Source organism: Diadema antillarum, unplaced genomic scaffold (assembly GCF_040938485.1).
Source record: "Diadema antillarum isolate AM-2024a unplaced genomic scaffold, OU_Dant_1.0 scf00000075, whole genome shotgun sequence".
NCBI classification, from domain to species: Eukaryota; Metazoa; Echinodermata; class Echinoidea; order Diadematoida; family Diadematidae; genus Diadema; species Diadema antillarum.
Genome location: NW_027270964.1, coordinates 3,261,516 through 3,274,174, shown reverse-complemented (window position 1 = coordinate 3,274,174; position 12,659 = coordinate 3,261,516). Strand labels below are relative to the sequence as shown.

At 38.5% G+C, this 12,659-nt stretch overlaps 1 protein-coding gene across 1 annotated transcript; it reads right to left on the bottom strand.

Annotated features, from left to right (window-relative positions):
- Positions 1-9,814: 9,814 nt before the first annotated feature.
- On the bottom strand, positions 9,815-11,086 carry LOC139717482 (uncharacterized). Its single transcript, XM_071628988.1, has one exon. It carries the CDS (start codon positions 11,084-11,086, stop codon positions 9,815-9,817), a length of 1,272 nt encoding a protein of 423 aa, XP_071485089.1.
- Between the last annotated feature and the right edge of the window lie 1,573 nt (positions 11,087-12,659).

Here is a 12,659-nt window from a genome sequence, read left to right as displayed (position 1 = left end):
CCTGACATTGCAACTCTGAGACGAAGAATCACTGATGAGTTTGAAGCTCTACGCCACCAAGCCCCAATGATTCGCAGGGTTGTGCGTGAGATGGAGAAAAGAGCTAATCTCTGTGTAGAAAGAAATTGTGGCCATGTTGAGGGGCATGTGATGTAATGTTAAAAAGAGATATCCGAAAGAAGACAATGGTAAAATGCGATTATTAATTTCATTATTTCATTTGCTAAGTTAATTTCTAATAAGGTGCATTGATTCTTGCAGTGTCTAAACTTGGTCACAAGTCCAATTTGACGCTATGTCCAAAAAGAATGATTACTCAGCCATCCATGACCGTGTATGAATAAATAAGATATCATTGGAAAGAAGAGATATGTGGTTTTAAGATGTTGCTACTCACTCTGGTGTAAACGTTAACACAATCTTCACAAATTTGAAATCAATTTTTTTTTTTGGTAACGCACTGTATATTCATAATATTGCTAACCTTTGTAAATACTTAATTAGAAATATTTTAATGGTTTATATTGTTATACTGTGATCATGGCTTTCTGTCGTTGCTTGTTTATGTGGATGTTTTTTTTTCTTTAATATAAACCTTGTCACAATATAACTACTGAGAAACTAAGATAGAAATCTTGAATATTGTTTTGTATACTTATCATGCATACGTTTCTGTGCTACTTTCTTCTGCATTTTAGTGCTCGGTGTACCCTGAAATAAGCTGTACATTATAGAATGAAATGGCTTAACTTTTTAATGATATATTTGATATCTGTAAGTGAAACAATACTGTGCAGGTTTAGGTATTTAACAAGAAAGACGTCATTTAATTTTCCTCCGATGTTATACTTCAGTACTTTCATTATTGGTAGTTGAAATAGAAGATGATGTGGGTAAATCAAGCTGCAATTTTAGTACAGTTTTTTGTTAGTATTAACAGCTTCTTAGACTGCAACTGTGCACATTATTTAGTTAGTACTGCACTTTACTCCAGTGGTTTACAATCAAGTGTAACTTTGTAAGAAAAAAAAATAAACAATTAGTCAGTCATGATTATCAGTATCATTGTAGAATATTTATGTACTATGGATTTATATGGCATTACGAAATTCACTTTGAAGGTGTACCTGCATTTCAATTTTGCATTCACATTGAATTTGTTGTGTCATTAACATCGTACGTGTGTTCTGTTGATTATGTTGGAGATAGATTAAGGAACTATTGTTGAACTTGAACCTATGTCTATTGGTATAATGAATCATTTTGATATGTATTATAATTTGTTTGACATTGTGAAATCCACGTTGAAGGTGTAACTGTAACTTTTGCATCTATACCAGCTGTTTTTGTCCTTCACATTGGTGCATATTATTCTGTTGATAATGCTGGAGATGAACGAAAAATGAAGTTGAGCCTGAACCTGAATATATTATGTCTCAGAAGGAGGGGATCTGAAGTGTATTCTTCGGATTGTCTTTTTTTCATGGCGACGGTAGATGAAAGTCTATTGTTACTGACACACACTATTATTGCCCTCTTTTCATTTTCTCATTTAGCACATTTATTCTGTAACATGGTTGATTTAACTTGCAAAATAGAATCAAACTACATTGTATTGTGTGTCATCTACATTTTTTTCGTTTTTCTTTTTGACCATCCGATTTATATCATAGTGCAATACTTCTTTTGAGAACCGAGAGGACAGAGTATCCCTATTCTCTCTCTTTCTTATTTACTCTTCCCTTTCTCCCCCCCCCCTCTCTCTCTCGCTTTCTCCTTCTACTCCTGAGATTCTTCTGATGAAAACCAATAACTTGCATGAAGCTGTCAAGCTGCCTAGCAAAGTGGTTTGCAATCAATTTATGAGAAATAAAACAGATTAGGGATCATAGTACTTAGATAAAACTGATCATCATCAAGGAAAGATATATTCAACATTGTAAGTTGAATTTGGTTTTCCCATCATTTAGTTTTCATTTGACACTATTTCGATTTGCTGCAGCTCATCTTCAATAATATATCCAGAACAGACTAGAAATGTCGCTTTGGCGACTGGTATGCCTCCGCCATAATGCATGATTCTCCTAGGTCTATAGTACATGTGGACAATGTGTGATTACATTTTCACAAAATTGGCAAAATATTTAAATGACATGTTCGGCATAACTGTGTTGAATATCCACCTTCCTTGACTGATTTTTTTTTAAAATTTTAATTGGATGAATAGGAGAGCATGTATTTGGGGATTTAAGGACTTTAACTTGACTTCGAATCTTTCATAAGTTTATGCATTGAGTAAGTTTGGAGAAAAAGTGCAATTTCTGTATTGAGTAGTAAATTGTTACCATTTTCATCTGGCCTTTGACCCTAAAATACATAAGAGAATCACTGTCAGGCAGAACATGCATAAATATGAACTAATTTTCAAGATAACTTGAGCCACTTCCGATATGGAGGAAGAAGTAAGTTCAGCACTTTCACTTGATCTTTGACCTTTTGACCTTTGACCTTCTGGAAAAAAAACTTCCTAAAGAATCTCTACTGGGTTATACATGCATACACCAAGTTAAAAAAAAAATCCTGCTGGCAATGCATAGATATGAGGGAAATAGTAAAATTTTGAAGTGTTGCCCTTGACCTTTGACTCCTGACCTTTGACCACATGAACCCCAAATTCCCTAGATAATCACTGCCAAGACAGTACATGCATATATACTATGTTCCATGAAGATACCTTGAACAATTTCCAGGATAAAAGTGAAAAAAGTAAAGTTTTAACATTTTACTTGACCTTTTGACCTTTGAACTTTGACCTCATGACCCCAAACTTTCACCAGAGAAATCTAATAGGGTAATACATGTATACACTAAGTTTCAAGAAAATATCTTTAGGCATTGCATGGATGTGGGGGAAATAATGAAATTTTAAGCATTTGTGACCGTGCACCTCAAAACGAACATAAAGTCGCACACACTGATTTTGCGTAAGGACTGAAATTGTGAAATGGGTCAACCTAGCCGCAATTGACTTTTTCATATTTTCTGAAAGAGCGGGTCTTCTTTTACATTATGCTAAAATTTGGTATCATAAATCGGGCAGGAAAGTGTTTTTTTAGCAGTTTATCTCGAACATTTTTGGTAGAATAGCGTGATTAGGTGTGTCTATAGAATCCCTTTTTCATTTCAGAAAAACCTTGTCCACACTCTTCACTTTCAACTCTAATAACTTTTGAAAGGATAGCGCTACTGCTTTGAAAGTTGGCATTATTATATTATGGACAGAATGTGTTAATGAGGCATGCTTAATTTCATTATAATCTGATAATCTCTTCATTGTTGTTACTCAGGTGGTTTACTTCCTGTTTTTGTCCCATTCATTGCACAGCCAGCACGGTTTGGTAAAGATTAAGCGCTTGAATAGACACTGTACTTCAGAGCCTCTTTTCTCAGTTCACACTTTTCCTGAGTTCTGTGCTTTCTTTCCAATATTTAGATAGGTTAGGAGAGTCCATTTGATTTGAGTTATACATCATTTTAAAGCTTAAAGTCTGCTCTTTCAGAATATGGTCTTAACTAAAAATTCATGTCTGGCGACTTTTTGTTTGTTTTGAGGTGCAGGGTCACATTTGATCATGACCTATTGACCTTTGATTTTGAGCATAATTATTATGCACCTAAAAGTTGGTAGGCACAACTGCACCCCCTAATACACGTATGCCAAGTTTCATGAGGATACCTCAAAAGGTTTTTTTAGTTACGCTGTCCACAAAATTCATTACGGACGGACGGATCGAAGGACGGACAACCCGAAAACATAATGGCTCCGACACCACTTCGTGGCGGAGGCATATCATATATATGAAAAAAAACAAAAACAAAACAAAACAAAAAAAGAGGTGATTTACAAAGGCTGGAGAAATTGTAAAAAATAGTGGGGAACGGATTACGAGACAGTCTTATTTTTTAATACAGGGCAGCCTTCTAAATTTTAGCGCTGACCTTGCCATTGGCATGAATTTAGGCATCTTTACGATTACCATGTGACGTGGACCTGGAGGGATATCAGGTACATGTAGAAACAACTAATAGTTCACTTCGCGTGATTCGAACAAAACGATTCAGTTCAGTTCAGGTCAGTTCAAATTCATTTCATATTTCCATTTCCTCAATGATGAGATTACAAAATTATTGACAATAAAACAAGAATACAAAATATATACAATCATGCCTTTTGATTGAAGAAGAAGAAGAAAAAACATTCTTGACACAAATGCACATGGTCATATCATATTAAGATGTCACAAATAAGTATCAGAAATATGATGGGGCCTACATAAAAGCTTGAACGCTTGTAAAACTGTAGGTTCCCAAATTCATAGGCATATAATTATACGGAGAACGGATATGTTTGTCTTGATCAACTAAAATTACATCAGTACAAAAATCGATAAAGAATAAAGTAATAAACCACATAGATATCGCACAAACCAGACTGTATACGGATCTCGCGGTGTTTGAAAAAGAATGCTATGTATTAAAAGATGTATCGGTACCATTAAATAACTTGAATAACTTGGTGCTGCGGACAAGGACAAAAGACTGGGAGTATAAAAAAAGTTGCTAAACACTTGGAAGTGTGTCTCCACTAAGTCATAACTGTTTTAATTTGCGTTTGAAGGTGAATAAAGACAAAGAAGAAGTAATATCTTGAGGGAGGTCATTCCAATATCTGGGTCAAGTAAATATAATTGTTTTCTTAGCAAACATAGTGCGAGTACTGGGAAGGTGATAGGCGTCACTCTGGCGAGTGGGATAACAGTGGATAGAGCGATTCCTTTTGAACATGTGGATAAAAACAGATGGTAATTCATTGGTTGTTAATTTATACATGAAAATTCCGAGATTGTAATAAGATAGGTCTGGAATTTTCAGAATTCTATTTTGATGAAAAAAACAGTTGGTATGAGCAAAATATCCGTTGTGGTTTATGATTCTTATTGCACGCTTTTGAATACGGAGAAGGGAATTTGATAATGAGTGAATTGCATTTCCCCACACCAAAAGTCCATAATTAAAGTGTGGAGATATTAAAGAAGAATATATACTCTGCAAAATATAAACAGGAAAAAAATGTTTAAGCTTATTCAAAACTCCAATATTTCTAGACAAAATTTTACGTACAAAATGAATGTGAGTTTTCCAGGATAATTCTCGGTCAATCCAAAGCCCTAAAAACTTTGTGTTATTAACCTGCTTTAAACATAAATCATTTATTTTGATATCATTTGGGACAACAATCAAAGAATTACTGAATACCGTTTTATTATAATGAGTTTTTTCTATGTTCAAGGATAATTTGTTCGCATAATTCCAGGATTGCACAAACCTGAGCTCAGTATTCATCATATCAACTAATGCATTAGGGTCTCGATGTGAAAAAAACAAACAAGCTTGTGTCGTCGGCAAAACAAATGAACGATATAATTTGCGATGACTTTGGAAGATCGTTTATGTATAAAATAAATAAAAGTGGGCCCAAGAGGGAGCCCTGCGGACTCCACATAAAATAGGTTTTAATTGCGAATCATGGCCGTTATGATTATTAACAATTGCTTTCTTTCTGTTAAGTAACTCTTAAACCATTCTAGGGGCGTCCCGCGGATTCCATAATGACACAATTTATAAAACAAAATTTCGTGATCTATCGTATCGAAAGCTTTAGAAAAATCAAGAAAAACTCCAATTGTTCAAAATTATCTATAGCATGAGCTACCTTGTCCATAAAAGTAAGTAAAGCATGAGTTGTGTTGTAATGTTTTCTGAAACCAAACTGAGAATCCGACAAAATGTTATAATTTGTGAGAAATTTTAATAATGGTGTGTAAACCACGCTTTCAAGAATTTTAGAGATTGAAGTCAACAAAGTAATTGGTCGGTAATTATTCACCAAATCTTTCTGTCCCTTATTAAAAATTGGGACGACCTTTGCGACTTTCATCTTATTAGGGACTTTGCCATTAAATAAAGATTGATTAAGAATGTATGTAAGAGGAGTAATGATTTCACTTAAAACACTCTTTAAAGAAATTTTGTTATTTCATCATATCCTGAACTTTTTTTATCATTCAAATTCTTGGTGATATTTATAATTTCTTCTTCAGCAATAGGTTCAAAAATATTGATTGAGAATTCCTATTGCCTAAGTATGTATAAAATTCAGTTGATGATTTCGGGATTTTACTGGCAAGATGTGGACCAAGACTTGCAAAATAATCATTGAAAGATTCCGCCATAATGACCGGGTCGTTAGTCTGACGGCCGTCCGCTGAAATATATTTGGGAGGATCGGTATTATTTTTGTGTTTGAGCGCCTCATTAATCACCTTCCACGTACTCTTCACATCAGATTTATATTTAACAAACTGCCGCGAAAAATTATTTCGCTTGGCTATACGTATTAAAGATGTCAATATGTTCCGATAACTAGTATATCTTAATTTATTTAAAGGGGATGGATCTTTACGATACTTATGAAAAAAAAATATTCTTGCGGTTAATGGACCTGAGAAGAGATTTTGTAACCCATAGTTGTCGTGGTACTTTTTTTATAATTAGAATGATGAGGTCTTCGGAGAGGAACACAAGAATCATAATTAACAATTAAAATATTCATGATTCTAAGGTCTAAGTAAAAAAACAACAACAACAAAAACGAACAAACAAAGATAAGAGGACTCACTAGAAATTGAGCGAGTAAAAACGGAGCCATGTGAACAGTTGCACGCGCACACGAGAGGTTAGTTCACAGAACACCGAACCCGCGGAAGTGCCCTAGTAATTAACGTGAGAGATAGCTTAGGGACAGACACTTGTGGATAGGGCAGGGCAGACAAAAATCACTATAATTTAATCCTACATAGTCCGGGCTGTTGTGCCCCCCCCCCCCCCCCCCCCCGATCTCGGCTGTCGTTGATGTCGGGATCGTTGCGAAAATCGGCACGCACGTTGCCCATCACGTAATCTCTATGATAAGAATGAATCATTAATTTTAAAAAAAGTAAACACGGTCGCTTTCTCTAAATTGTGCTTATTATGCTCATCTATGCATTTTTTATTTGTGCATCACATATTTAAGCTTTATAAATCCCTACATAAATCTTCCAATGGGATTTTTACCCCCTCAAGATTTTATTTTTTTAGAATTTATTCATTTATTTATTTTTTGGTAGTAACATTAGCGAATTTACGTAAATTAATGCGGTAATAATATTTTTTCCTGACACTACTAAAAAGACATGTAATAGCATGGGTACTATGCTTTTCATCAACTCTCTATAAGAGACAGTATGAGTGCTTGTTGGGATGGTGTCCACTTGAATTTCAACAAAGAAATGCATTATCTGATATCACAAATAAGAGTATAATTCAAAAAGCTTAATGGTCTGCCTTGATCACAAACCGACGTAAGAGCAAAATTTGCCTACAGGTATTTGAATGGCTGCCATACTGGAATTCAAGATGGCCTCCAAAACTGATGAGGTAGAACAAAAGTGGTGATAAACTCTGTGGCTAATATCACAAGCACATGTACTGCCACCACTTTAATAAAATCTCAAAAGTCGAAATATAAGTCAAACCTCTTGAAAATAAGCTGTCATATTGAAATTGAAGAAAATGCAAAACCTGATGAGGTTCAAAAACAGTAGAGACTTTTCTCACCAAATCTGTGGTATCACAGACATAGGTAATGCTACAATGTTTCATGATCTTCATTGCCCACAAGGCGAGATACAGGACAAAACCTACCTTAGGTTGCCGGTCATATTGATATTCTAGATGGCCTTCAATTAATATTGATGATTTAGATTACTTGAAACCCTGTGGTATATCACAAACATAGGTACTATCACAATTTAAACGTTTTTCATCACTTAGTTGAGATATCGGACAAAACCTATTCTGAATTGGCAGCCATGGTGAAATTCAAGATGATGCCAAACCTGATGAGGTATAACAAAAGTGATCATGTCAATGAATTCTGTGTTATCAGAAGTATGTGCAATGTATCATTTTATATGATTTTCATTCCTTACAAGTCAAGATATAGGACAAAACCTATTTCTAAATGGCGACTGAAGATGTCCTCAGAAAAAATGGTACCCTAAATTTTCTGAATCAGCAGCCCCAGATTGACAAAGTTAACGATAAAGTCAGTTTTGGCACAAAAATCTAGCTGGAGCCAAATATCCACCATTAGGGCCTGTACTAATTAAACAAGGTTTTTTTTTTTTTGTAGTAAGGCCCTCGTTATATTTTCCACTTTGTTTTCTTCGCTTTATGACCAGCACTTCAATATCTATTTATAATTCATTCATTCATTACCTCCTAAGTGCTGTGTTCATGTATTTCCATGAACTCTCCAACAACCATTAAAGACACCGTTTACCCGATGGGGTCATCCCACGAGACCGACACCCACGAGTCATACGGTCCACGAGACCGACATAAAGAATAGGTCCAAGAGTCATACAGCCAATGAGTTATACGGCTCACGAGTTACATGTATATGCAGCCCATGAGTTCGACATTAGGCACAAAAGGCTCACGAGACCGGCGCTAAGAAAAAAAAAGCCCACGAGACCGACACTACACAATTAAGGCTAGAGGCTCACGAGACCGACACTAGGCAAAGAAGGCTCACGAGACCGACAGGATGAACCGCGCCATCTACATGTCAATTATGTACCTGTACAGGGTGTTCCATTAAGGGGAAAATTACATACTGGCGGGTGCAAATTCGTTACGCTGTCGAGCGATATATTTTTACCAATAACAGCACCAGCTACATATCGTATTTGTACATGTGTGGTTTTTAGGGAGCAGTTCTGTCAAGCTACGAGGAGCGACATTGTTACCATTTTTTTTAAAACAAAATTGTCCTCTTCATGGGACCACTCACCAAAAGAAAAATGTTCGACAAAATGATAGAGGACAAGAACGATGAATGGTTTAATTTTAGATGCCATCGTGATATATTTAATTGGCTTTCCTAATTTCTAGTTAGACCGTGGACAGGATATAAGTTTTTTTCGCTCTTTTCTTTCTCGCTTCACAAGTTAAGTAGGCCTTAATAGATATCCTATCTACCTGCTTATCCAAGCTATTGTCTTCCCGAAAAGGCGAGTTGTGAGATCCTTTTTTCTTCTGAGAATGCAATATTACCTTACTTTCGAGAGCGAGAGAAGACGAGATTTCACAGTCATGATACAATGTACCGTCTTTTCAATTTCCTTCTCGAGCTCGAGATGTCGACAAGACGAGATTTCAAAACTCTCATTATTGTCTTCTTGACACGAGAAGTTGAACTTTCATGATCTTTGGCACTTTATCACTTCAATACAATTATTTGGCGGACATCATTCTCCCTGGTTTAATATATATATATATATATATATATATATATATATATATATGAAATACCGAAACATTGGCCAAAATAAACGGCGACACCCCGACAGGAGTTAGCCAAAACAAAACAAGTGAAATTGAAAAACAGGTTAGTCCCAAAACACCGCTCTCTTCAGCAGTTGCCGGGGAGCGGAAGGTGAAAAGGGTAGGAAAGAATCGTTTCAGAATCGGGCATGCTTTTGCAAACATGACCGATCCCGGCAAGACGACTCTTCTCACTAACCTGTTTGATTCGAAATGATGCACGCAGCTCACAGTACCGTCTCCATGGTGAAAGATCGCGTATCACTATCGGCAACACAAGCGGTCTGGAGCATCCGCGCATCCCATAGTTACGTCACAATGCTTAGGCATGGGGAATACCCCACACCTGTGAATGTCTATGCAGCCACAGATGGAAGGAGGCTTTCTCTGCTACGCTACACGCTACCTTTTCCAGAGCCTTTGCCTTTGAACGTCTAGCACCCAGGCGATAGAGGGAAGGTAGAAGAGCATGAGATGCAAACCCTCTGCACCCTACCTCTACCGGCCACACTGATGCAGCCCATCCATTTTCATCACAGCATGCTTGGAGTTCTTCATACTTCCTTGCTTTTCGCTCGTGAGCATTTTGCATGTTTCCCTCCTCACATACTGTGAGTTCCACCATGGCTACCAATTTCCTCTCATCTGAGTAAAGTACAATGTCGGGTCTCAAATCTGTGACAGCGATTTGCTCTGGAAACACAAGTCTAGAGTCCAAATCTGCTTTCACCTTCCAATCACTTGCTGCAGCCAGTAGGCCCATATGCTTTCTTTCCGAACTCCTGGTTACTGTTTCTCCCTGGCGTACGAAACGTATGTTGTGGGAGGGGCTTCCAGAAACTGGATTCTCCGACCTGGCGCTCACTTCTTCCTGAAGACCATGAAGGATAACTCTCAGCACACGATTATGCCGCCAAGTATACCGACCCTGTTGTAGACTCAAAGGGCAACCAGCCAAGATGTGTGATGTGGTGCACTCCTCTCCACACAGGGCACAGGCATCACTCGCAGCGAGGCCCCATCTCTTAAGGTTTTTAGGGGATGAGACGGTGTCATATGTCGTGCCTATGACGAATTGTAGAAGTTTTGGACTCATATCAAACAAAGTCTTCCATTTTAGATCGCGATGTTTGACGTTCTCCCACGAAGTCCACCTCCCCTGCACCCCCATCTGAACTGCACGCACAAAATATTCGTCATCATGCTCCATAGCCACAATTTTGCCAACTTCACACCGCCGCTCCATTTTGCTCATTTTCTCCAGCGATGGGCGGGATTTTGAAACTCCTACCCCTTGGCGCCCAACTTGTCCCCTTGCAATGTCCTCAAAATGCAATCTGCTTTCCGCTCTCTCCACAGCTTCCTCAGGACTCCACTTTCTCCCACATCGAATCGTAGGCTTCATCTTCTGTACCGTCTCATCAGCGCTGTCGCGAAGCTGGAGTAAGCTATTAACTGCCGTTCTCTTCAGAATTCCCGTAAGACTGTCCAACGGTAAGCGAAGAGTCGACTGTTTACAGTAGAGCGCGACAGAAGATAGATTACAGCTGACCCCAAGCCACCTACGAAGCACCTTCGACACCAAAGTCTCCATTCGTTGAACGTGTGAAAGCGCAATGTCATATATCATCAGTTGCCACTGAATCCGAGGTAGAACAAGATGATTATAGCACCAACTTTTCATGATTCCAGACAGCACACTTTTATCCAGCAGCTTCATCCAAGTTCTAAGGGAGTTCTCAATGGACAAGCGAGCCTGCCTGTCATTCAAATCTCCATTGATCTTGCGTCCTAAGAATTTGACTGGCGTATTATGAATCCCAGGGATCCTCTGCCCGTCCACAACAAAGGGTTCTTCTTGTCGAACTTTCCCGTGGACCAATACAAGCGATCGCGATTTCGCTGCCTTGATTTTGATACGGCTCCATGTCATAAACTCATTCACTTTGTCCAAAACCTCCTGCCCCGAATTCACCGAAGAAGTGCAGATGGTTATATCATCCATGTATTCCTTTAAGACAGGAACACGAAAACCCCTCTTCTTCAAGAGATATTGCTTCGTCGAGAGTTGGCTGACAAAGTCATTCAAAAGATTGAAAGTCGAAACAAAAAGAATAGGAGACAAGGTGCAACCCATGAAAATGCCAATTGAAAACTTCTGCCAGTCCGAGGTCCAATCCTTCACCGAAAAGCGCGCGTACAATCCGGCGTAGTAAGATTGAATGAGATCAACAAACGTGTCGGGAACGTGGTACCAGCGAAGAGCAAAACTTATCGCCGCGTGGGGAACGGAACCGATCGCGTTCGCAAGGTCCAACCAAATTACGGCGAGGTTCTTCTGACAGGTTTTGGCATCTTTGATGGTTTCCCACAGAGTAGATACGTGCTCCCATACGCCACAATGGCCACGTATTCCTCCTTTCTGCACGGAGACATCTAGATAGTCGTTCGCTCGAAGATAATGTTCTAATCTCTTGGCTTGAATTGCGAAAAACAGCTTAGCTTCCACATTAAGCAAAGAAATCGGTCTGAAATCAGTGATTGTCTTTTCATTGGAAGTCGCCGATTTTTGAATGTACACACCTTCTGCTACTCTCCATTGGATAGGGATCTTCTTTGTTCTCCATACAACTAACATAAGACTCCATATCACGCGAAGAAGACGTGGGCACTTCTTGTACATTCTGTATGGAAGACCGTTTTGCCCCGGAGCAGAAGCATTTCTTGTCCGCCCAAGTATTACTTTCAACTCCCGGAAAGATGGGGCAGTGTCTCTGAAAGGTTGTGAAGGCGGGTCAGGCTTGATTGCGCCATCCCAGAATCTTTTTGGCTGCACGGAAAGGGTCTGTCATGAAGCTCCTTCTCCCCACTCTTCTCTCTCGTCTCCTCTTACAAGCCCTATCCGCTTTACGTAGGTTGAGAATCGCGACATGCAGATTATCACACAGGTCCTATATATATATATATATATATATATATATCCGTTGGGTATATATCCGTCGGGAATATATGGTTTGTTGAGGGTCGAAAAGTGCTCAATGCTGTAAAGCAGAGCATATTAGGCGTACCTGTGTTTTGGTGCCTTGTCTGCTACCGGCGGTTTCACGCTGTCGCGATCTTCAGGCAGACTGACAAAGTGGTGTGTTTCTGTGCTCATGTGGCGCGGT

Excerpts from the sequence above, each read along its gene's own strand:
- LOC139717482 (XM_071628988.1), bottom strand. The coding sequence starts at position 11,086 with ATGGAGACTTTGGTGTCGAAGGTGCTTCGTAGGTGGCTTGGGGTCAGC.